Below are 25,729 nucleotides of genomic sequence, written 5' to 3'. Positions count from 1 at the left end.
CTCCATGGCAGGAGCTCTGCCTGCCCCCAAAGCCCCTCTATACCAGGGACCCCCACTCTCCCCCATGCCAGGGGCTCTGAGTGCCCCCCAATGTCCCCACCCTCACACTGGGGTTCCCCACTCTCCCCATGCCAGGGGCTCTGAGTGCCCCCCAATGTCTCCACCCTCATACCGGAGTTCCCCACTCTCCCCCATGCCAGGGGCTCCATGCATCCCCCATTTTGCCTCTTCTAGATTTCCGATTTCCACCCCAAATCCCAGGGGCTCTGCCCAGAGGTGCTGAGAAGGGGCCCTGTGGGTCAGAGGCGGTGTTCGGGAGTTACCGTGGTGCAGTCAGAGAAGGGCCGGCCGGCTGAGTGCAGGGGCTGCCCACCAAGCCAGGTCACGGCAGCGTCACCCTCTGGCTGCCTCCCCCCCGGGCCAAGCTGGAGTGACCAGAATGAATCTCATAGATTCATAGATACGAGGGTCAGAAGGGACCATTATGATCGTCTAGTCCGACCTCCTGCGCCACGCAGGCCACAGAATCTCACCCACCCACTCCTGCGAAAACCCTCTCACCTAGGTCTGAGCTACTGAAGTCCTCAAATCGTGGTTTAGAGACTTCAAGGAGCAGAGAATCCTCCGGCAAGTGACCCGCGCCCCATGCTGCAGAGGAAGGTGAAAACCCCCCGGGCCTCTGCCAGTCTGCCCTGGAGGAAAATTTCTTCCTGACCCCAAATATGGCGATCAGCTAAACCCCGAGCGTGTGGGCAAGATTCACCAGCCAGACACCCAGGAAAGAATATTCTATAGTAACTCAGATCCCACCCCCTCTAACATCCCATCACAGGCCATTGGGCCTATTTACCATTAATATTTAAAGATCAATTAATTACCAAAATCATGTTATCCCATCATACCATCTCCTCCATAAACGTATCCAGTTTAATCTTAAAGCCAGATAGGTCTTTTGCCCCCATGGCGTCTGGTCAAAATATGTGATCGAGCTTGGTCTGGGCAGGCCAGGAGAAGGAGTCTGGGGTCCACCAGGTGTGGGGCGGGGCTGGGAGTCAGGACTCCTGGGTTCTATCTCAGCTCGGAGAGGGAAGTGGGGATCCAATGGGTAAAAACACGTGGAGGGAGGTTGCATTTGGGACCCCCCACACTCCCTGGGGCCAAGGCCCTCGGGGGAGGGGAGCATCTAGGTGGGTTTGCACAGGTCTGGGTCGGCCTCAATCCGGGCGTGAGGGGAGGAGGGACCCGCAAACCCAGCCCCACGACAGGGTCTGGGAATGAGCCCCCAGTGCAAGGGGGGCCACGGAGGGGCTTCCAGTTCCCAGGGTGCTGGGGGGATGCATAGGAACCCCAGAGAGATCTCCCGCCTTCCACACCAAGGCAGCGGGATGTCTGCTCCGGGGGGCTAGGGCTGGGACAGCAGGGGGCTGAGGAGCGTTGCCGGGTGCGGTTTGGCTGGTAGTTCACCGCCGACGGATTTGGTGTCTGGCCTGGGGCCGGGGATAATGTCGAGATCGATGGACGGCTCAATAACCCGACAGGGAGCTGACGGCCGCACCAGAGCAGCTGCAGGGGCCACTCAGCGCAGCAGGGTGGGGGTGGAGGGGTTGGTGGCAGGCAGGGTGTTGGCAGTGTGGGGGTGCTCTGCAGGCTTTGCCATCTGCCATGGGCCAAATCCTGCTCAGAGCAGACGTAACCCATTGGGCTGCCCTCCCCCGGCAGCCAGTGCTGGCCCCGGTGCTCCAGGTCAGCACTGGGGGGCGCTGTGTTGTAGTCAGTGGGATGGGGGACTCAGCAGGGGGCGCCCTCCCCTGGCAGTCCGCGCTGGCCCAATGCCCCAGAGTGGCGCTAGGGGGCGCTGTGCTGCAGGGAGCGGGGCGGGGGCTCCGTAAGGGGCGCTCTCCCCTCGCCGTTGGTCCTGCATGGCGCTAGGGGGCGCTGTGGTTGCTTCTTCCTGATCAAATCAAAATCCTAGGCCGGGGGGGAGGAGTGTCCTTCGGGATGCTTTTTGCAGCTGTTGGGGGAGGCGTGACCTTGGCCAAACACTCCAGCCCCTGGCGGCTTCCTTCGGGCCCTAAGCTGTGGGGCGGGGGTTGAGTGTGAGGCCTGGTGGATGCACAGAATTTGCCCGGGTATAACCGTGTGGCTTCGCGGGTCCGATTTGCTAGGTATCCCAGACATGCCCTGAGCCGGCTGCCCAGGGGAGAGCTTTGCTAGCCCGGCTGGTCAGTCGGGAGCGTGGAAAAGCTCATCCCCGACCGACCCAGAAGAGCTGGCAAAAGCCCTAGGGCAGAGCCGGTGACACCAGCCGATCTGTGCTTTTGCCGGGCTAGCGTATTTCACTCGGGGGCGCTGGGGCGAGCGATGCCAGCCTGGCAGCATCCCTGCTAGGGGCACTTTGCCAGGCCCCCTATGCTGGCAAAGGCCTCTAACGCAGACCCAGCCTCGTCTATCCCGGAAAGTGAATTTGGACTAAGGTAGGGGGTGAATTGAAAGGCCCTGCGCCTGGGGAATGCCACGTGGGGATGGACGCTCGTGTGCTGGAAGGAAAAGGCCTTGTGTCGCTAATGCACTTGGGTTAAACGGTGCCATTTTTGGCCAAGGTATCTCAGCCCGGGTCTACATTGCAACCGTTGGCTGGCAGAGCTCTGCTGAGCAGGGGCGTAGCAGCACCGGCAAACTGCCCCAGCATAGATCCAGCCTTCCCCGTTTCCCCTGCGGCCGTCGAGTCCTTGCTGCCACCAGGGCGGTTTCGGCAGAGCGCACTCGCCTTTCCGGTGCCGTGTCCCCTCAGTGCACCGGGCTGCGCTGGGAAAAAAGGAGCAGCGCCGTGCGGTGGGAGGTTGGCGTCTCCTACCGCAGCCTCTGGTGCGCCTCCTTGTGGAAGATTTGTGCACGCCTCGCAGGGAATTGTGGGAGTTTGCGGTCCCCCCCCCGGTTCCATCCTGATGCGCTCTTTGCTGCGCCGGTTTCCAACCCCCTCCTCCCTCAGACGCACGGCTGCGGCGCGGGGCGGCATGGCTCAGGCCAATGGATCCCTAACGGAGCCGCCGGGGGACTGACAGAACTGAGGAGGAGAAGCTGATACAGCCATGGCTGAAGCTGACCGGCCGCTGCAGGCATCCCCGGGGCGGCAGGAGGCGCGCCGGGATCGGTTTGTGGCGCTGATCTGGCTGCTGAATTTTGGGGCCCAGCAGGCCCCAGTCTTGGATCCATGTGCCGGGCTTGTCCTCGCTGTTGGCTCAATGAGGGCAGCTCTCCGGTGGGGGCACTCAGCACCCAGGGGCACAAGGCCACTGGGCACCTCCTGCTGCTGGAATTGCACCTCCGGGCCGCGCGCAGGATACGAGAGATGGGTTTGAGGCAATGGATTCCCCGAATCACATACCCTGATCCTGCTGCCCCCCTGCTAGCTTCTGAGAAAAGGGGATGTCTCCGGGGTCCTGCATCGCTGAGGGGCATTTCACTGACATTAATGTTGGCTGATCAGATGGGCCACGACCCCTCCCGTCTTTGGGGACTTTTGGACAAGCTGCAGGCAGGGCCATTTTCCCCCTGGCCTGGCCCGGTCTCACCAGAGGGGTGTCAATGCCCCCTGTATGGGAATCACCTCCTGGGATCTACCCTGTGCTTCCTTGACTCACGAAGCAGGATGCGGCAGGATGGCTGCAGGGACAGGCGACTGACCATGGAGCAGGCCCGTGGCCGATTAAAGGGCCGTTGGCGATGGAGGCTGGATTGGAGTGCAGGACGAGGTCTTTTCAGTCTGGCTGACAAGGGCCAGTGGCTGGGAGTTGAAGGTAGATAAATCCGGCCCTGGAATAAGACACAGGGAGGTGATGATGTGGTGAAGCCGCTTCCCGGGGAGGGGCTGGACTCACCATCGCTTGGGGGGCTTTGAAAGATGATCTCTCACTTCTGGGAGCAATTCTACAGCCTGGAGGGGTGGGGGCTGGTCATGGGGGTCCCCTCTGGCCTTGGAATCTGTCAGCCCCACTGTTCGTCCCCTTCCATCATGGACCATGAGGAGAAGAGGAATCTCTGCATTCCCTCCGCACGCTCCTGGTTCTGCATTAAGGCAATGGCTAGAATCCAACCTCATGCTTCAGGGCTGCAGCTGGTTGCCTGCAGGGGTCAGGAAGGGCTGTCCCTTCCCCCACAGTGCACAACTGGGCAGATCGATCCTGTCTCCCCCCCCCCCCCCCCCCCCAGCCTTCCTCTAAAGCGTCAGAGCTCGGCCAGAGAAGCATCCTCTCGCTAGGCGCTGGCTGGTGGGGCTTGCTCAGGATCAGACTGGCTGCCCGATTAGGGACAGGGACGAATTTCCTCAGGTCAGATTGGCAGAGATAGGGGGTGGGGGGGTTCGCCTTCCTCTGCAGCGTGGGGCTGGGACTATCTGGGCATGTCCCTGCCATCGTGGGGGTGTCGGGGGCTCCTGGCTCCCCCCCGGTCTCTGCCTGAGGCTGGTTTAGCTACGATCCTCGGGCTCCACACGGGGCGTCCGGGGGGAAGGAACGGCCTGGAGGTCAGGCTAGAGCCGCAGGCTGTCGATGCAAGGCACCGTCCCTGCAGCCAGGGCGGCGCTGCAAGTGCTGGGTTTGCTCAGCCTGGCTGGACGCAGGCCGCCGGGGAGCTGAGCGCTCCGTGTACACCCCAGGGTGGGGGTCGCGCGAGGGCGGCGTGGGCCCAAGAGCAAACGGGGACAGACCGAGGCTGGACGTGGGGCGGTTTCTGGCTGCTAGGGGGAGGCAGATCTGGTGCCCCCGGAGGAGCTGGGCAGGTGAATGCATTGGAAGGTGGATCAGTGTCTCAAGGGGAGGGTCTGGGGGAGACCTGGGGCTGCCGGGCCTGGAGGATCCAGCGTCCTCGGAGCGGGAGGCGGGCGGTTGAGGCAGGGTTAAGAGCACTGGCTGCAGCCAGGACTGGGACAGGGGTGTTAGGAAGGGGGGCAGCTGATTCGGGGTTCGTTGGGGCATTGGAGGGGGTTGGTTTTCCCATGCTAGATGGGGCAGAAATAACCAGGCCAGGGTGGGGGTTGGAGCCAGCTGCTCATTGCTCCGTGTGTGGGGAGGGGAAGGGGCCCTGCTGCAGGGAGCGCACGGGGGGGGGGGCCATTTGGGGGCTTGGCTCCCCAAAGTGTTAGAGCAGCTGGGACTGTCTGTGTCCCTCCTGTCTGTCTGTCCCCCCCCCGCCCCTGTGTCTGTCCCCTCGCCCGTCTGTCTGTCCCACCTCGCCCTTCTGTCTGTCCCCTTGCCCATCTGGCTGTCCCCCCTGCCCGTCTGTCTGTCCCTTCATCTGTCTGTTCCCCCCCTGCCCGTCTGTCCCCTCCTACCCGTCTGTCCCCCCTCACCTGTCTGTCTGTCCCCCCGCCTGTCTGTCTGTCCCCTTAGCCTGGCCGTCTGTCTCTCCTTGGCCTGACTGTCTGTCCCCCCACTGCCCGTCTGTCTGTATGTCCCCCGTTCCTGGCCCGTCTGTCTGTCCCCCCTCCCTGGCCCAGCCGTCTGCCCCCCAACCGTCTGTCTGTCCCCTCTGCCCAGCTGTCTGTCCCTTCCTGGCCTGGCCATCTGTACCCCCTTCCCTGTCTGTCTGTCCGTCTCCCCTTCCCGGCTCGTCTGTCTGTCCCCCCTCCCTGGCCCAGCCATCTCTTCTCCCAGCCTGTCTGTCTGTCCCTTCCCCCTGGCCTGGCTGCCTGTCTCCCTTGGCCTGTCTGTCTGTCTGTGCCCCTCGGCCCAGCTGTCTGTGCCCCGCAGCAGTCGGTCCCTCCATCCCCGGGTTTCCTGGGCTCTGGATTTGGCAGCCTGGCCGGGATTTGCCAACAGAGCTTCCCCGGTCCCTTGGCTTTTCCCTGAGCGTGGGTGGGAGGGTGTGTGTCCATCTGTCTGTCCATAGCTCCCCGCGATGTCTCTGCCCCCACCCCCCCCGGGGCTGAACCGGCCTGGCACCAGGACGCTTGGCGACCCATTGGGGTGGCAGCGAACGCCAGGGCATCCTGCCAGATCTCCCCCCTTGAAGAATTCCCCCAACCCCATGGAGTGCCCCCTTGGATCAGTCCCCTCTCCCCACACAGCGTCCCTCCCCCACGCAGCACCCCCTAACCCCATCCATCACCCTCTGTCCCACACAGCACCCTTCCCCCAAGAGGTACCCCTTCCCCCCCACAGTGCCCCCTAACCCCATCCACCAGCCCCTCTCTCTGCCCCACACAGAGCCCCTTCTCCCCTCCCGCTGGCAGCACTCCCCTTCCCCCCACGCCTCCCCCACAGAGCCCCCTAACCTCATCCAGCACCCCTCCCCCATCCAGTGCCTCCTTCCCCCTGCCCCACACAGCGCCCCCTGCCTGCAGAGCGATCACCCCCTGCCCCCTCTTGTCTCCAGCAGATAATCAGCACCATGGAGACCCAGGTGTCCAACGGCCCCACCAGTAACAGCGGCCTCCCCAACGGGCCGCCCCTGAGCGCCAACGGGGCGGCCGACGACAGCAAAACCAACCTCATCGTCAACTACCTGCCCCAGAACATGACGCAGGAGGAATTCAAGAGCCTCTTCGGCAGCATCGGGGAGATCGAGTCCTGCAAGCTGGTCCGGGACAAGATCACAGGTACGGCGGGCTGCGGGTCGGGAGTGAGGGGCACCGGCAGAGCCGGGGGGAGCCCAGGGCTGGGGCAGCGGGGGGCTGCGGGGCAGGAGTGAGGGGCACCGGCAGAGCCCGGGGGGCAGGGCTGGGGTAGCGGGGGACCACGGGTCGGGAGTGAGGGGCACCGGCAGAGCCCAGGACGCGGGGCAGGCCCGGGCTGGCAGGGGCTGCGGGGCAGGAGTGAGGAGCACCGGCAGAGCCCGGGGGGCAGGGCTGGGGTAGCGGGGGGCTAGGGGTCGGGAGTGAGGAGCACCGGCAGAGCCCAGGGGGCAGGGCTGGGGCAGCGGGGGGCTAGGGGTCGGGAGTGAGGAGCACCGGCAGAGCCCGGGGGGCAGGGCTGGGGCAGCGGGGGGCTGGGGGTCGGGAGTGAGGAGCACCGGCAGAGCCCGGGGGGCAGGGCTGGGGCAGCGGGGGGCTGGGGGTCAGGAGTGAGGGGCACCGGCAGAGCCCGGGGGGCAGGGCTGGGGCAGCGGGGGGCTAGGGGTCAGGAGTGAGGGGCACCGGCAGAGCCAGGGCACGGGGCAGGCCCGGGCTGGCAGGGGCTGCGGGGCAGGAGTGAGGAGCACCGGCAGAGCCCGGGGGGCAGGGCTGGGGCAGCGGGGGGCTAGGGGTCAGGAGTGAGGGGCACCGGCAGAGCCCAGGACGCAGGGCAGGCCCGGGCTGGCAGGGGCTGCGGGGCAGGAGTGAGGGGCAGCGGCAGAGCCCGGGGGCAGGGCTGGGGTTGCGGGGGGCTAGGGGTCAGGAGTGAGGGGCACCGGCAGAGCCCGGGGGGCAGGGCTGGGGCAGCGGGGGGCTAGGGGTCAGGAGTGAGGAGCACCGGCAGAGCCCGGGGGGCAGGGCTGGGGCAGCGGGGGGCTGGGGGTCGGGAGTGAGGGGCACCGGCAGAGCCCGGGGGGCAGGGCTGGGGCAGCGGCGGGCTGGGGGTCAGGAGTGAGGGGCACCGGCAGAGCCAGGGCGCGGGGCAGGCCCGGGCTGGCAGGGGCTGCGGGGCAGGAGTGAGGGGCACCGGCAGAGCCCGGGGGGCAGGGCTGGGGTAGCGGGGGACCACGGGTCGGGAGTGAGGGGCACCGGCAGAGCCCGGGGCGCGGGGCAGGCCCGGGCTGGTAGGGGCTGCGGGGCAGGAGTGAGGGGCACCAGCAGAGCCCGGGGGGCAGGGCTGGGGCAGCGGGGGGCTAGGGGTCAGGAGTGAGGGGCACCGGCAGAGCCCGGGACGCGGGGCAGGCCCGGGCTGGCAGGGGCTGCGGGGCAGGAGTGAGGGGCACCAGCAGAGCCCGGGGGGCAGGGCTGGGGCAGCGGGGGGTTGCGGGGCAGGAGTGAGGGGCACCGGCAGAGCCCGGGGGGCAGGGCTGGGGCAGCGGGGGGCTGCGGGTCGGGAGTGAGGGGCACCGGCAGAGCTGTGCGGATAGGGAGAGGGGGCTCAGTACCCGCCCCCCACTCACTCCTCCCCCCGCCCCCAGGGCAGAGTTTAGGTTACGGGTTCGTGAATTACGTGGACCCGAACGACGCAGACAAAGCGATTAACACCCTGAACGGGCTGAAACTGCAGATGAAAACCATCAAGGTGAGCGGGGGCCTGGGGGGCTGGGGGTGAGGCTGTGGGGGGCGGGACAAGGGGATGAGGCTCAGGGACTGGGGATGAGGCTGGGGGGGTGAGGGGATGAGGCTGGGGTGGCTGGAGTTGAGGCTGGGGGGGAGAAGGGGATGAGGATGGGGGCGGATGAGGGGATGGAGGGACGGAGCTGGTTGGATTCAAGGACAGGGAGGGGTTGGGGGGTAGCCAGGTAACCCCACCCCCCCAGCAACAGACAGACCCATGGAGTCGGGGGGGAGGAAGCACCTCAGATCCTGCCCCTGTCCCCAGCTCGGAGCGGGGCCTAGTGGTTAGAGCAGGGGGCTGGGCGCCAGGACTCCGGGGAGGGGAGGGGCAAAGCGCGAGGCGGTGGCATGGGAGGGGTTGCCCCCCTCTTGTCTCCCTGGCGCCCCCGTCTGACCCCTCCCCACCCCCCAAGGTCTCCTACGCCCGGCCCAGCTCGGCCTCCATCCGCGACGCCAACCTGTACGTGAGCGGCCTGCCCAAGAGCATGAGCCAGAAGGAGATGGAGCAGCTCTTCTCCCAGTACGGCCGCATCATCACCTCCCGCATCCTGGTGGACCAGGTCACAGGTAGGGGCTGGGAGCCCCCTGCTCCCGGGGCGGGGGGTGGGAGCCCAGACTCCAGGGTTCTCTCCGAGGGGCTGGATCAGTGGGGCCCGGCAACTTCAGCAGCAGCCTGCTCCGGCCCCTTCCATGCCCCCCCCAGCCCCCCGGGTCAGACCCATGGGCCCATCTGGGCCTGGAGACCGATGGGCCAGGGGTCAGTGCTGGGGGGGGATGGACCCATGACTCTGATTTGGCCCAAATGGGGGAGGGGGACGATCCTCATCTTGATGGGCCCAGGCTGCTGTGAAAAATCACCTGGACACCCATGAGTGCTCAGAGCCCCCTGTCCTGTGGTGCCCCCCCACTGGCCCTCTGCCCCACGGCAGCCCCCACTGACCTCCTGCTCCACAGCACCCCCTACTGACTCCCCCACTCCCTGCAGCACAATGCCCCCTGCTGTCCCTCTGCCCCGCTCCCTGTCCCATGGTGCACTCCCCCACTGGCCCCCTTCCCCACGGGACTCCCTACTGACCCCCCTGCTCCCTGCAGCACAGCACCCCCTACTGCCCCCTGCCCCACGGTGCCCCTCACTGACCCCCTGCTCCCCTCTCCTCCCCACGGGATCCCCTGCCAAGCCCCACCCTGGCCCCCTGCCCCACAGGGCCCGCTACTGACCCCACAGCCCCCTGCCCCACGGTGCCCCTCGGCGCCACGCTGAGACCAGCCCAGCCCCCCCCAACCTGGCTGCGCTCCCCCCCCAGGCGTCTCCCGAGGGGTGGGCTTCATCCGCTTCGACAAGAGGATAGAGGCGGAGGAGGCCATCAAGGGGCTGAACGGGCAGAAGCCGCTGGGGGCCAGCGAGCCCATCACCGTCAAGTTCGCCAACAACCCCAGCCAGAAGACGGGCCAGGCGCTGCTGAGCCACCTGTACCAGACCACGGCGCGGCGCTACACGGGGCCGCTGCACCACCAGACCCAGCGCTTCAGGTGAGGCGCCCCAGGGCGTTGGCCCCGCCCCTCTGCTTGGGAGCCCCGCCCCTTTCCGGGTCACCCCACCCCTTTAGGCCCTGGCCCCGCCCTCCTACAGCTAGCACCTGCCCTTTCACCAGTAGCCCCGCCCCCTTTGCGTTGGCCCCGCCCCTTTTACTATTAGCTCCTTCCCATGAGCCCTCCCCTTTTGCCCCACCCCCTCATCCTTTACTGTTAGCCCCTTTCCCAGCCCCTCTTATTAGCTCCTCCCATTTCACTAGTAACTCCTCCCCCTTTGCTCCTGACGCCTCCCCTTGTTCTATGTTCTTGTGGCCCTTTTTACCATTGGCCCCACCCCTTAAACTAGGAGCCCCACCTCCTTTGTTCCTGCCCCACCCCTTTGCCAATAGCCCCACCCATCTCTGCATACAGCACAGTTAGTCCTGGTTGCCCCATGACGAGCTCGGGGTCTGTGAAGTGACCCCCCTGGGTACCTCTCCCCCGGGCACCCCACCCCCACCCCCTCTGTCTCTGCTGGGGCTGGGGGGCTCCCCATCACCTCTCTCCCCCCGTCCCCTGCTGTCACCCCCGCCCCCGCCATCATGGGGGCTGGCTCCATCACAGAGGTGTGAACCGTCTGGGACCCCTGGGGGGGGCCCGGTCCCCACAGCCGGGTGGTGGGGACAGCTCAGTGCTAAGCAGGGTCAGGCCGTAGATAGGACTTGGATGGGAGACACCCCCCCAAAGGGCTGAATTGGCGGCAGGGAGGTCACCACTTGCTGGGTCAGAGCGGGGGGGCGGGGCGGGAGAGGGCGCACCGCCTTGTAGAGGAGAAATAAAACTCAGTTCTTAGTAGCTGGGGTCCGGGGCATGAACCCAGGCGTCCTGGCCGAAATCCCGTCCTGCCCCCCAAACTCCTGCCAGGGCCGGGCTCCTCCCCCATTGCCTGGCGCCATCTGTCGTGCAGCATTGGCTAGAAAATCAGGCCCCACCCCAGAGCCGGCTGCATCCCAGCAATGGGGCTGAATCCCTAGGTGTCGAGGGAGAGATGTCCGTGCACGCTGGCCGGGGGTCTGGCTCTGTGGGGCAGGAAGGAAGGGGGCAGCTGGGACACTGTTGGCCGTATCTGCCTCTCTGAAAGGCAGGTAATGGGTGGCATCTTGGGCAGGGCACCCTGTGCAGGGACTCGAGGGATCCCTGGAGAAACAACCCCCTGCCTCACCCCAGAGGTGGCTGCATCTCAGCCCTGGGCATCATGGCTAGGTGGGCAGCAGACGAGCGGGGTGGGGTGGGGGAGACCATTCCTGGGGAGCCAGCGATTCAGGGACCTCAACTTTCTCAACCACAAGGAGAGGGAGTGGGGGGAGGGGGGAATACTGGGTGCATGGGGGGGGGCGGGGGTCAGGTGCCTGGGTTGCCATGGCATCCGTAATTCCCCCCCCCCGCCATTTTAATGTGCTCACGCATCAGGGGCTTCGTTACTGCGGCCTGGGAATAAGGGGCTCTGGATCTGAGGCCCCCCCACAAACAGCCAGTCCTGCACCCCCAGACAGGGGCCCATCCCCCTCAGCCCCCGTTGTCTCCAGTTAGGTCCAGTTCTGGAACCAAGCCTGCTCTCCTTGTATATTTAACCCTCCAGCTTTAAAATTAACCCCCCACAACAGTATAATAGGGCCTGATCCCCCCCCATGCACCCCAAGCCAGGACTGCAGCGTGTATACAGCTCCGCGGGCAGAGCCTCCACACACGCATGACCCGTGTCCCACTCCCTGCGTGCGCCACCCGTGGCCGAACCGCTCGGACGTGTTTGTGTCCACGGGGGTTGCTGGCCTGAGTGTGAGAAAAAAATTACACGCAACATGCGTGTGCATCCAGCAGTGTCCGTGTGCATCATGCCTGTGTCATGCATGCAGCGGGACCCATGTGCTGTGTGTGCAGCCCCTGCAGAGGGCGCGTGGGCTATACCACATGCTGCAATGCCGCGTGGCGCACACACGACATGTGTGTTGCACGTGTCTCTTCTAAGCAGCCACACGTAGCATGCCGTGTGATTCAATACCTCCTACACAGCTCCTGAGCCCACATGTGCGAACTGCCACACATGGCCAGACAACACGCATGTGTGTGAAGCACACACGCCTTCATGGATGCAGCATGTGCTATATGGAACATTCATGCTGCCAGGCACATGTGTAACACATGCAACAGAGCGACTGTGCATGCGTGTGCATTTACATGTGCCACTGAGCCCTTGTGCATGTGTGTGCATTTATGTGTGCCACACAGCCCTCGTGCATGCGTGTGCATTTACCCCTGCCACACAATCCTTGTGCATGTGTGTGCATTTACACGTGCCACTGAGCCCTCGTGCATGTGTGTGCATTTACCTGTGCCACAAATCCTCGTGCATGCGTGTGCATTTACACATGCCACAGAGCCCTCGTGCATGCATGTGCATTTACCCGTGCCACACAATCCTCGTGCATGCGTGTGCATTTACATGTGCCACAGAGCCCTCGTGCATGCGTGTGCATTTACACATGCCACAGAGCCCTCGTGCATGCGTGTGCACTCTCACCTACACCCAGGTGCACTGACACGTGTGATGCGGCCGCCGTGCAAACACATGCAGTGCAGCCATCACGCAGCCGGGTGCCCTCCCATGGGCAATGCAGCCGGTGTCGCACACATCCTCCATCTACACGCGGCGTCCGGCCCTTTCCTGCCCCTGCTGCCCCATAACCAAGCCAGAGGACCACGCAGGGCCCCCCTCCCCGCTTTACAGGGTCAGCTACTAACCGGGGCCTCTCCTCTCCTCTCCGTCTTCCTCCCACAGGCTGGACAATTTGCTAAACATGGCCTACGGCGTTAAGAGGTAACGAGCCCCCCCCATCCCCCCCAGCCACCAGCGCTCGGAATTAACTAGCCCCCCCGTACAGCCCGTCCCCTCCCCAAGCCCCCCTGCCAAGCCCAGCCTGACAGCACAGACCCCCCGCAACTTCCCCCATCTCCCCCTGGGACCTTGGGCTCTGCCACCAACCAGATCCCTTCCCTGTGTGCCTGGGGTGGGGTGTTGGGGGCAGGGGGTCCTGGCCAGCAGGATGCCAGGGGCCTGGTTCCATTTCAGGCCTGCTGTTGGAAAGGAAAGAACTTTTGGGGGTCAATTCTGGGGTGTCTTCTTTTAAATCATAATCACAACCCCCCTTCCCCCCCCCAGCATGGGAACAGCTGGCCAGTGCAGAATGTCCAGCCCCCGCCCCCGGGGTGTCAGGGCCTTGGGAGTCCGGCGGGGGGGGGGGGGCACATGGGACGCGTCACTCGATTATTCCCTCCCTTGGGTTGGGGTTCGACGCTCTTCAGAGCCTGGCCGGCGTGCGGGTGGTGGGGGCGGGAACGTGCCCAGAGGGGCCTTCGAGTCAGACCCCCCCCACCCCAGCTGGCCCCAGCCACACTGGCTGCCTTGCCTGGTATGTACTTTTGTTATTAGGCTTAGAGACCCCGCCCAAGATCCAGCCCCCCCCAGACCCCAAACAAGACCTGGGCCCCTGTTGTGCCGGGCACTGCCCAGTCCCAGGGACAGACAGTCCCTGCCTCGAAGACTTTACAATCGAAATAGACCCAGGAAGGATCATTATCCCCATTGCACACGTGGGGAAACTGAGACCCAGAGAGCGCCAGTGGCTTGGCCAGGGTCACCCAGGGAGTTTGGGGCAGAGCGGGGAGATGAACCCGATTCCGGGTTAGGGCAGTGCAGTCCAAAGCCGCCATGCCCGGGGTTGGGGGGCGGGGGCTCAAATCCTGGTCTGGCCCCCCCCCCCATGGAATTGTGGTGGGGGAGGGGCGGAGGGCGCTGCAGGCAAGAGCGAGTTCGAATCCAGATCCCAGGCTCTGCTGCCTCCCTCGAACCCCTGCCCCCCGGAGCTGATCTTGGGGGCTGGCTAGAATGTAGGGCCCCCTGCACCAGGCCTGGGGTGGTGGCCAAGGAAGGACCCCGCTCCCCGTGCCCAGGGCGGGCGGGTGCTGTGCTCCGGTCCAGCCCACGCCCGCCCGCCGCGCCGATGCCCGCGTTACACCCAAGGTAGTCCTCTGTCCTTGATCTCCAGGTTCTCGCCCATCACCATCGACAGCATGACCAGCCTGGCGGGCGTCAACCTGACGGGCGCCTCCAGCGGGGGCTGGTGCATCTTCGTCTACAACCTGTCGCCGGAGGCGGACGAGAGCGTCCTGTGGCAGCTCTTCGGGCCCTTCGGCGCCGTCACCAACGTCAAGGTGATCCGCGACTTCGCCACCAACAAGTGCAAGGGCTTCGGCTTCGTCACCATGACCAACTACGAGGAGGCGGCCATGGCCATCGCCAGCCTCAACGGGTACCGGCTGGGCGACCGCATCCTGCAGGTCTCTTTCAAGACCAGCAAGCAGCACAAGGCCTGAGCGAGGGCCCGAGCCGAGGGCAGGAGAGAGGAGCCATGGCAGAGACTGGGCAGCCCCCCCCTCGACACCCCGACCTGATGGAAAGAAAGACAACCCCCCCCCAGAACCTCCCGCCCCATGGCGGGCACCGTCCCCCACCCCGTAGTGGGCTCCGTCCTCCCCAACTCCATGGCGGGCACCATCTTCCCCCCCGATGGCGAGCGATAGTGCCCAGCCCTGTGGCGGGCACCGTCCCCCCCAGCCCCATGGCGAGTGACCCGTGGATGGCGCGCGATGCCCCCCCCGGGGGGAGCGGAAGGAAACGAACGCCTCGCAGCCTCGGTGAGGAGAAATGAGCTGCCAGGGAGCTGTGACGGGACATCGAGGGGGTGCCATGGTCCCACCCCGCCTGCAGGCGAGGCAAACGTAAGCCTGACCTCCCCATGCTTCCCCCGCGGAACTGTGCCCCATGGCATCGCGAGGACCCCAGCGGGGGCAGGAGAGGGGACCCCCGTTATGTGCTGAATTCCAATGGCCCCTCCATTTTGCGGTCCCCCTGGACCTCCCTTTACATCCTGGCCCCTCTGACAGCCATCCTGAGGTTCCCCCCAACATTGTCCCCCATCTCTCCCCCTTGGATTCCCCCAACTCACATGTGTGGGGAGGGGATTCCTGGCAGGGCTCTCAGTGGTGATCAAGAAGCGCCTCTGGGCTGGGGGGGCAGATGGGTGAGACGTTATCGGGGGCCGGGGCTGCTATTCCCAATTAGCACTGGGCAGGGGGTGGGGTGGGGAGGGGCTGCTGCTGTTGAGTTTCTGGGGGTAAAATGCTCCCCTGAGACCCACCCCCTTCGCCATCAGAACATGGGGTCCCAGCCTGGCTGTCGGGGAAGGGCCGTGGTGCCATCTGCCATTGCAAAGCGGACTCCTGCTTTCACCCAGCTGGGGCGGGCTCAGGGGCGGACTCGGGGGATCGGGGCCGGTGAACCTCAGCTCGAGTGACTCCAGCCGGGGCTCGTTCCTGACTAAAGCCCCGATCCTGGCAAGGCTGGTGTGTGTGTGTGGGGGGCATTCGGGTGACCGTGTCTTTAAAATCCAGGCATGCGTCTCTTCCAGCCCCGACTCAACAGCCACCGGCTTTGCCGCCAGCTCGGCCCTGGCACAAGGGCCACATAGTCCAAAGGACCCGGTACCTGGGGCCAGTGGGTGCTTAGCGCCAAAAGCAGGGCATTAGTACAAGCCCCGCCCACTTGGTGCAAAGGCCATGCCCATTCTGCAAACGCCACACCCACTTGGTGGGTAGGCCACGCCCACTCCGTGTGGCGCTCTGTCCCCCTCTAGTGGTGGCTGGATCACACACAGAGGTGGAGGAGCCTATGCCGACTTGGCTAACAGGTGGTAGCAACCCTTGTTTACAATGCAAGGTCCCGGGTTCAGGGCCCACAGCTGATCCCCCCCCAGCCCCGGTGTCACCCTAACACCTGCCTGGCTCCGACAGCGTCCGTGCGCCCTCCCTTTGCTCCCAGCGCCGTTCGCCGCACTGTTTCCAGGGGCCGTGGTGAGAAGCCCAGCCCCAGGGTGGCCATTGCATGGGTGGCTGGAGCCTCACGCGTGCGTCGGCCGCTGGCAATTCATGCCGTCCAGGAGACGTGACTGGGCTGTTGTATCAAATCCGCGGGTTGACCCATCAGAACCGTGCTCCCGGGCCCGAGGCTTAGGGGCCGCGTTTTGAAAGGCACTTGCTTGCAGAGCGGCGCCTGGCGGGGGTTTGATGTCAGTGGGAGTTAGGTCCGTAGCTTCAGTGCCTTTGAGGATCTGAGGTTAGGTGCCTCCCTTTAGGTGCCTAACCCCCTTTGACACCATTGGAGGCGCTGAGCCATAGCGGCCTGCGTCTCACTGAAATATGGGCTGCTTAATTGGTCTAGAAATTGGATCCCTCCTTGTTCCCTGCACCCCCTAAAGAGCCCTGATCCCCAGGCAGCATTTACCCTTTCCCTGATGCCCCCCCACCCTGCCACGCAGTCTTCAGATTGCCCCTACTTTCTTTCCAAAACTGCCCCGAGCAAAATGGGGAAATGGGGAGGGGGGGCACAAAGGGATGTTTAAATAAATGGATTGAACCCATTTGAAAAGCAAGAGAAAGTTACCCGCCCCCTCAACCTCCCCTCCCCGCCCCTGTGTTAATTTATTTCCTAAAGAACGGTTGTTTTTTTGTTGCCAAAAAGGGGTGGGGTGAGGGGGAAAGGAGCAGGGCTTCCTCTCTCAGCTCGTGAACGAACAAATGAAATAAAATAATAATAAATAATAATAATAATAGAAAAGGCTGAAAACAGAAATAATAAAAAACCAACAAAAAAATGGGAAAAAAATCTATTTTTATAAAAAAGGGAAAAAACCAACCTCGCTGGGAATTTTTACTGGGATTCTTGAACTTCACACACAAACACACACACACACACACACACACACACAAAGCAAATAAAAATAAGAGAAAATCTTTTTTGTTTTTAACAAAGAGGTTCTGTGATTGCCCAACTCAGGGCCAAGATGGGAATGGAAATGGTTGTTTTTTTTCTCTGGGTTTCGTTTCAGAAGGGGGGGGGCGTGAGCATTCACGATTGTTACCGAGGATATTTTTTTATTTAACATTTTACGACAAAAAAAAAAACAAAACAAAAAAAACCAAAAAAACAAAACAACAACAACAACAAAAATAAAACCTAGCAGAGAAAAGCAAGGGGAAAAAAATTTAAGAGAGGATTTAAAAAACGCCCCAAACTAACCAGAAACACAACTGATTTTATCCAGGGAAACATGCTTCATATTGACATTACTTACGTTTACACCCAATTCCATATTTTTGAAAAAGAGCCGTGGTTTCCTCCTTCCCCTTGTTTCTGGGGTGAAAAACTTTGGCAGTGCATGAACCTTTCTTATTGATTTAGTGTCTGTATCATAGTCATGCCTGGGAGCTCTAGGCTTGGATCAATCTCATTGTGCGAGGCTTGGCACAGATAATAAACCAGTCGATGGAAGTGGCACAAAAGCATTTCTGATGATCCAAGGTGAGGGTGGATAAAACAAATCCCAACCCTGAACAGAAATACAGGAGTGATTCACTTATTGATGTCTCAGAATTGCATTTGACTGGGTCGAGAGGAGGATCAGTTTCGGGGCATCTCATATGCTCATGGGTTCATAGGCCTTGATAGCTTCATAAAGTTTCAGGGACCATTGGATTGTCTAGTCCAGTGGTTCTCAAACTGTGGGTTGGGACCCCAAAGTGGGTTGCAACCCCATTTTAATGGGGTCACCAGGGCTGGCTTAGACTTGCTGGGGCCCAGGGCCAAAGCCCGAGCCCCACACCCAAGGCTCAGCCTGAGGGTTCAGCCCTGCAATTGGGACTCAGGTTACAGGCTCCGCACCTGGGGCTGAAGCCCTTGGGCTTCAGCTTTGTCCCGCTATCCCTTCCCACCCCAACCCAGGTCAGTGGGGCTCGAGCAGGCTCCGGCTTTGGTCCCCCCTCCTTGGGTCGTGTAGTAATTTTTACTGTCAGAAGGGGGTCGCAAAGCAATGAAGTTTGAGAACCCCTGCTCTAGTCCAACCGGCTGTATGGACCAAGCCAGAGAACTCCACCTGGCAATTCGCCGACCCAGCACATACCTTGTGATTGCGCTAGAGCGGCGCGTTTAGAAAGACAACTCCCCCATCTGGGTGTGAACGCTCCAGTTGCTCCAGAGCCTGTCTTGCTCCACGGGAGGCTGCTCCAGGGGGTCACCCCTCTCGCTGTGCAAACTCGGCACCACTATTTCCACTCTGAAATTGTCTGGCTTGGAAGCTGGATCTCCCTTTGCCCTGTGGCATCAGCTCTGGTTCCCCAGCGTCGGGGACCGACCAGCGATGGTCAAGCTGCTGCCTAAGCTTCGCTTCCATCGGCAAAATTGATTTGAGCCCTCCTGTGTCCCAGCCTAAAGGCAAGTGTCCAGAGCCCAAAATTGCTCTCTGAGGCCTTCTCTGAACCGGCCCCAGTTTTTCCAACAGAGGAATGCCAAAGCCATCATGGTGGCAAGCTGCACGCTCTACCACGGTGCCCCGAGCACGAAATACCAGGCTCCAGCTAAAAGACAGGACCTCACCCACCCTGTCTCTCTAATACCATGAGGACACCAAGGTAGCAGAATGCCCGGAGCATGGCCTCCCACGATGCCCTGGCTGTGAGCTCGCATGGAAACACAATGCCCATAGCCGCCTCCTTCGTGCCTCCTGTCTCCTCCCCTGAAACGGTGGCCTCAGCGATGCCTCAGCAAGAGAAGCCAAGCCCTGTGTACCCCCACCACATCACCACGGCCATGCTACGAAACTGATCCACCCAGGAGACCCACATCTTTGCACCAGCCCTTCCCCTGATGGGGAGGTGCTACTTTCTTTCAAGCCATGGGATAATCACGGGGATGGGGTTTGTTTAAGAAGTCACTGTCCAGCCACCTATAGCCACCCCGGTCAATTACCCCAATTCCCAACCTTACAGCTGGGGGTAGGACTTACAACTGGCCAGAGCTCGCTCTCCTCCGCTCTCAGGAAGGTCTCTGGAGCTTTACCGAATGCTGCGCGGGACGTTTTGGTCAAAACTCTTCCTGGGGACATCAAATTGTTGGAAAAAGGAGCATTTTCAGGGAAACGTCTCCTTCCCCCGCCCCCCCGACGTCCAGCTCCTGCGTTGGAAACCTGAAAATGCAGGGCCCAAACCTGGAGTTTTAGGGTTTTCAGCTAAAAATGTCTCAGTTTTTTGCCAATATTTGGCTAACAAATTTCTGGTCACTGGCTGAATTCTGTTGTTTCAGTTTTCTGCAGGAAATTTTCTAGGGTTTGGGCCAGATTTTTCCAGGTTTTGGCCATCTTTGGCCAAACATTTACCCGGGTTAGGGAGGTTTGGGCCATAATATTTTGGGAGATTTGGGTAATTTCCCCCCATTTTCATCACTCCCCCCCCTCCCAGTTTTCAGCCAAAGGGTTTTCAGGTTTTAATTTTTGGTTAAACATTTACCAGTTGTTAACCGCTCAATTCCTCCCAGTTCTGAGATTTTTTTTGACCCATTCTTTTCCCTTTTCATTGGGTTTGGGTTAAATTTTCCCATTTTCAGCCAGTTTAGGCCATTTTTCAATATTTTGGGGACATTTGGGGGCCAAGAAATGTACCAGTGTTTGACCGTTTTATTGTCAGGTTTCAAAAATTTTGGTCCAAATAAATTTCTGGTTTTGGTAATTTTCAGCCATCATTTTTCAGCTTTCTGCTGCCAAATGCTCAATTTGTTTTTGGTTTTCCAACGAAAAATCTACATTTTCCAACAGCGGGAAAAAGAAACCCCTGTTCTCCCACCAGCTCGAATTTAACCACGGCCTCCGTCGGGAGCCAGTTTCTCCTAGTGCTGGTCGCTTGTAGCAGAGCTCTACCCTCGGTTAATTTCTTTTAAGGATGTTTCGTTTCAAGGCGTTTAAAGGGGCAATTTCCTGGATTTCTGTTGAAAAACCACTTTCAGCTCCTTGAAGTCCAGCCGTTTCTGAGAAAATATCTTCCAGTGTCTCACGTCTAAGCCAAAATATAGAGAGAATAAATCTTTCAGGAGTCCCGACAGACTTTTTAAACAATCATTCGTTTTGCTCTGTAGGCTTCTTTCGTTCGTAGCAGCATAGAGCGGCTCCAGTGATGGAAGGGAACGATCCTTAGAGTGGTGTTACTAACGCACCTGTCTGCTTTTCTTTTCTACTCCGCCCTTCCAAGAGCGAGCGGAAATTACGTTGATTTAAACTAACTCCCAAACCTTAAAAAGGGGGAAACGCAATTGCTCTTGCTTTAGCCAAGGCACGTCTTGGCGATTCACGTTACAGCTCACCTCCCAAACAACACACATCAGCTACTTTTGGGTTTAGGTTTTGTTTTTGGTTTTTTTAATTTGATTTTCGATTTTTGGTTTGACAAAAACGAGACCAAGTCTTTCACTTTAGAAAACAAACGGGACAAAAAACAACGTAAAAAAGAGAACGTAATGATAATTAAACCTTTTAGCATTAGTTGAGTTTTAATTGTTTAAATGATTTAGAAGTTAGTTTAGGATTTCTTGATTTTTGAAGATAAATGTGTTCTGTGTTTGTAAGAATCTGTGAGAGCTTCTGTTTGCGAAAAAACATACAAAAATGACAAAAAAAAATTTTAACTGGCACCATTAACTTGTATCTTTTTGCGGATTTTAGCTTCTTGTAGTTTTAACTTATTGTTAACTTAAATATTTATTATTACTGCCTTGTACGAGTACATTTGTGTATATTTATGTTATCTCATCAGATTTGCAAGTTAAAAAGGAACTATTTTTTAATTTGCTGAGACGTGGTTTTACCTAATTTATTTATTAAAGAAAAAGGGAACTGAAAAATCAAATAATAATCATCATAATAAAAAAGAGTAAAACGTGTAAGGACAGATTCTCCGATCGAGGCAAAGTGCACTGACTTAAATTAAGGGGGATAATGTAAGCAAAAAAAGAAAAGCGTATAGATCGATTATCTACAAAAGTGTGTCTGTGGGAATCAATGTTACGTCGATTACTTTTGTCTTGTAGGGGGGAATTGCAAACCTGTTTCTGCTCTTCATTCTTCTAGCAGGTTAAGGGAATCAAATTTCTAGCTTGTCGTTTTTATCTATTTCTTCTTCTTCTTGTGTGTATTTATTAGCCCTTTCGCCCCTACATAACACAGCCCTCAGCACTCAACCACCCCCGCAACGTAAAACCAAGGATCGATTTGATTTGGGTGATGGATTTCCTTTTATTTCAGTTTTTTTTTCTTTTAAAAAGAGCCTCCCATGAAGCCAATATTGTGCATGTTAAGGGGCAAATTGCAGTTCTCTCTGGACCTGATTCAGCAACAGATTTAAGCATGTGAGCAGGATTACAGAGCTAACTAAGATCAGGGGGTTTTACCTTGCCGGGCGCTGCACAGACCCCAACCAAGATCAGGGCCCCGTTGTGCCGGGCACTGCCCAGACAAGACCGAGATCAGGGCCCCGTTGTGCCAGGCGCTGCACAGACCCCGACCGAGATCAGGGCTCCGTTGTGCCAGGAGCTGCACAGATGCTGACCGAGATCAGGGCCCCATTGTGCCAGGCGCTGCACAGACCCCCACCGAGATCAGGGCCCCCTTGTGCCGGGAGCTGCACAGACCCCGACCAAGATCAGGGCCCCCGTTGTGCTGGATGCTGCACAGACGCTGACCGAGATCAGGGCTCTGTTGTGCCGGGTGCTGCACAGACCCCCACCGAGATCAGGGCCCCCGTTGTGCCAGGCGCTGCACAGACCCCGACCGAGATCAGGGCCCCGTTGTGCCAGGCGCTGCACAGACCCCGACCGAGATCAGGGCTCTGTTGTGCCGGGTGCTGCACAGACCCCCACCGAGATCAGGGCCCCCGTTGTGCCAGGCGCTGCACAGACCCCGACCGAGATCAGGGCCCCCGTTGTGCCGGGCGCTGCACAGACCCCGACCGAGATCAGGGCCCCATTGTGCCAGGCGCTGCACAGACCCCGACCAAGATCAGGGCCCCCCGTTGTGCCGGGCGCTGCACAGACCCTGACCGAGATCAGGGCCCCCGTTGTGCCGGCCGCTGCACAGACCCCGACCGAGATCAGGGCCCCCCGTTGTGCCAGGCACTGCACAGACCCCGACCAAGATCAGGGCCCCCTTGTGCCAGGTGCTGCACAGACCCCCACCGAGATCAGGGCCCCATTGTGCCGGGCGCTGCACAGACCCTGACCGAGATCAGGGCCCCCCGTTGTGCCGGGCGCTGCACAGACCCCGACCGAGATCAGGGCCCCATTGTGCCGGGCGCTGCACAGACCCCGACCGAGATCAGGGCCCCGTTGTGCCGGGCGCTGCACAGACGCTGACCGAGATCAGGGCCCCGTTGTGCCGGGCGCTGCACAGACCCCCACCGAGATCAGGGCTCCATTGTGTGGCCCAGGCACAGAGCGAGCAATGGTCCCTGTCCCGAAGAGCTAAATACACAAAGGTTGGGAGGGGAAACTGAGGCACGGCCCTGGGAAGTGACTTGCCTCAGGTCACACAGCAGAGAGAGGTGACCCTACCCACTGGCCACTCCACAGCCGTGCGCCATAAAGAACATTGCTGAATCAGGGCCGGTAGAGAAGAGCTGACTTTGCACCGCTGGGAGTTGCCGCCGGCTGGATTGGGCTGGAGAACCAAGGTCTGGTTTCTTTCAAGCCTCCCCCTCTACCCCCCACCCGTCCTTGGCATCCGATGCGCCGCCTGCAGCTGCAGACGAGCTCTCAGCAGGGGAAAGGAGAAAGCTTCTCTCCATAGCCGATCAGGTCAACCCGTCGCCCCCGATATTTTTTCTAGTAGCAATAAGCACTGTCGGGTTATTCAAGCGAACCGGAGATCAGAACAGGCCGAGTCTCCGGCCGAGCCAGCCCGGAGGAGACGACTCCTACTTCCTTTCCTAGTTGCGAGGACAATTTGCTCCCGAGAAATGGGTCGCGGAAATGGGGGGTGGGTTTCATAACCTGGGGGACATTCTCCTAATCCTCTCTCACCCTCCCCGCCACCTACCTTGTAGTGGATGTAGTGGAGGGGGCGAAGTGGGTCGCTGGAGACTGCGTATTCCCCCCGCCCCCGCTCTGTAGTTTCACGCGGTTCATTTATTTGCAAGGGTTTTGAAGCCAAAACCGAAATCACGCCGGGCAGGGCGAGCGAGGGGCCGAGAGGAAGGGGGTTTAGGGGGAAAAAAAGAACAAAAAACTGCGGTAAAAAAAACCACACACAAAGCTAAAGCTGATTTCAATGACACTTTGCATTTAGTTAATTTATTACTGGGATTTCCGGCACAGCGACTGTAAGGAACTTTTACATGGACTTGTTGAATTATTTGTACTTTTCATGCCAGAAAATTAAAAAGTTCAGAATCTTACGCGTCTCTCTCTGTTGTGTGCGGGGTGGGGGGGGGATGACGACGCGTGGAGCTGGGCGTGTGTTTGTGCGTGCGAGGGGGTGTGTGTTCGTGCGGGCGTGCGTGTTCGTGCGGGGGTGCCTGGCGTTAGAGGGGTGGGCCGTTCAACCCTCCCCAGGCCGCAGCATTCCCAACCGCCAAGTTGTAAACCAATCACCCCCGAGGCCTTCAAAATCCTGAGCGTGGCTCAGAAATCATGGGATTTGTAACAAGCACGCGGGTTCACGTGTGTGTGGGTTCAGGTGTGCGCATGTTCACGTGTGCACGGGTCATAGAGTATCGGGGTTGGAAGGGACCTCAGGAGGGTCTAGTCCAACCCCCTGCTCCAAGCAGGACCAATCCCCAACTACATCATCCCAGCCAGGGCTTTGTCACGCTGGGCCTTAAAAACCTCCAAGGAAGGGGATTCCACTACCTCCCTAGGGAACCCATTCCAGTGCTTCACCACCCTCCTTGTGAAAAAGTTTTTCCTAATATCCAACCTAGATCTCCCCCACGGCAACTTGAGACCATCGCTCCTCGTTCTGTCATCAGCTACCACTGAGAACAGCCGAGGTCCCTCCTCTCTGTAACCCCCTTTCAGGTAGTGGAAAGCAGCTATCAAATCCCCCCTCATTCTTCTTCTTCTGCAGATGAAACAATCCCAGTTCCCTCAGCCTCTCCTCGTAAGCCATGTGCTCCAGTCCCCTATTCATTTTTGTTGCCCTCCGCTGGACTCTCTCCAATTTTTCCACATCCTTCTTGTCGTGTGAGGCCCAACACTGGACACAGTACTCCAGATGAGGCCTCACCAATGCCGAATAGAGGGGAACGATCACGTCCCTCGATCTGCTGGCCATGCCCCTACTTATACATCCCAAAATGCCGTTAGCCTTCTTGGCAACAAGGACACCTTGTTGACTCCTATCCAGCTTCTCATCCACTGTAACCTCCAGATCCTTTTCTGCATAGGGCTTTTTGTTTCCTGTTGTGACCCTTTTGGGGGTTACGCTCTCCAGACACCCTTTCCACGAGGGGGGGGACGGGACACCCGTTCTGAGCATGACAGGCCCGAGCCGCAGGAATGAGAGGTGCTCTGGGGGCGTTAAGCCGCATTGCTAAAAGACCCTGAGCCCTTCCAGAAAGCTGGTCGTCAGCCAAGCTCGCAGCACTGTCCAAACGCGCTCAGCCCCATTTGACAGGTGGGGAAATTGAGGCAGAGGGCGGGACCATGACTTGCCCAAGGGTTGGGCAGAGGCAGGGCTCAAAGCCAGGGCTCCAGAGGCCCAGATCGGCACTCTCGCCCCTGCCCGTTAAACCCCTGATCGACCGTTTGGAAATGGAGCCTTCCTCTAAAATGGGAATGTTCCCTCAGCTAGGGTGGCCAAGCTCCCTTGGACTCCGGCAGCTGGGGCTTTCCGAGCGAGACGCCAAGGGGCACGACCCGGAAGGGCAGCAAATCGAGGTGTGGGTTGGGGGTGGAGGGAGGTGATTTTTTAAGAGCACAAGACCTGGGGCTCTGCACGGACCCCAGTGCCCGGCTCAGTGGGTTCGGGGGAAGGGACTGGGGGCATCCAGCCCAGGGCCCCTGCCCCCAAGGTCGCATCCCTGTTACACAGAGGGGGAAACTGAGGCACAGAGCAAGACAAAGGCGCAGCTCCTCGACGGTACGCAAGCACCCGGCTCCCACTGGTTTCACTGCAAACCGTTGAGGCTCGGGGCCGAAGCACTTGGGCCAAGGTCATGCGCTGGGGCCGGGCTGGGGAAAAGCCCCCTCCCAGTGCCCTGCGGGCCCCAGCAGGCATCTCCATGCCCTGGGGTAGGCATGAGGCAGGGAGGTGCCAGAGCCGGTTCTGATCTGACCCCGCAAGGCAGGGAGCCACAGCTGGGGCGGCCGGGGAGGGGGAAATGTCGGGGGGGGGGAGGTAGGGGACTGCAAACTGGGGCTGATCAGCCCCCCGGCAGAACAGACTCAGGGCCCAGAGCGCAGCTCTGCCCTGCCTTGCCAGGCACTGGGGTGGGACGATGCAGACTGGGCAGCTTGGCTGGGTGCTGCCCGGGGCCTCCCGCTCCCCCGCCTGGGCCCCCTTCCTCCCCTATCAGCCTCCAATGGGTCGGGGGGGGGGGGTCTGGGGCAGATCAGCTGGGGCACAAAGGCCAGAGAGGCCTCCCCTCCCCCACAAGACACGAGCTTAGTGCAGAGCCCCCCTTAAATCTCAGGGGGGTGGGAGAGGAAGGAGCCTGCCCCACCCCCTCCTTGATGGGGGGATGACCTGGGGCACTGTCTGTGCTGGGAGCTCCCCCCCGCCCCCAGCAGGCACCTGGGGGCTCAGCTGGGAGCAGGGGCAGGGGGGGCCCTTTGTTATGGAAAGGGGGTGGGGGTGGTAACAGGAGGGAGCAGCGGAAAGGCACCAAAGGCCCCCCCTTAGCTCCCTGCCAGCCCAGAGCCGGCAGCAGCAGGAGAGGTCCGTGGGATGGGCACGGCGGGGAGGGGCACTCCCCCCCCAGCTCTGCCAGTGCCCCTCACTCCCGACCCGCAGCCCCTGCTAGTCCAGCCCCTGGGCTCCCCCCCGGCTCTGCTGGTGCCCC

General features: G+C 60.5%; 1 protein-coding gene across 12 annotated transcripts in view; it reads left to right on the top strand.

Annotated features, from left to right (window-relative positions):
* ELAVL3 (ELAV like RNA binding protein 3) overlaps positions 1–20,886 on the top strand; it is a 45,693-nt gene extending 24,807 nt beyond the window's left edge. For 2 of the 12 annotated variants that reach the window (XM_043532758.1, XM_043532761.1), the window contains exons 2-7: positions 6,376–6,595; positions 8,089–8,192; positions 8,641–8,794; positions 9,532–9,757; positions 12,576–12,614; positions 13,843–20,886. In XM_043532758.1, the coding sequence (XP_043388693.1) occupies positions 6,376–6,595; positions 8,089–8,192; positions 8,641–8,794; positions 9,532–9,757; positions 12,576–12,614; positions 13,843–14,170 (1,071 nt within the window). In that variant the 3' untranslated portion in view covers positions 14,171–20,886. Of the gene's footprint in view, positions 1–6,372; positions 6,596–8,088; positions 8,193–8,640; positions 8,795–9,531; positions 9,758–12,575; positions 12,615–13,821 lie in introns of all 12 variants that reach the window. The other 10 variants (XM_043532757.1, XM_037887933.2, XM_043532755.1 and 7 more) reach the window with 6 other exon arrangements.
* Positions 20,887–25,729: the final 4,843 nt, after the last annotated feature.

This window comes from Chelonia mydas, chromosome 20, assembly GCF_015237465.2.
Source record: "Chelonia mydas isolate rCheMyd1 chromosome 20, rCheMyd1.pri.v2, whole genome shotgun sequence".
Classification (NCBI taxonomy): domain Eukaryota; kingdom Metazoa; phylum Chordata; order Testudines; family Cheloniidae; genus Chelonia; species Chelonia mydas.
The sequence above is the reverse complement of the archived record's forward strand: the minus strand, read 5'-3'. Positions and strand labels throughout refer to the sequence as shown.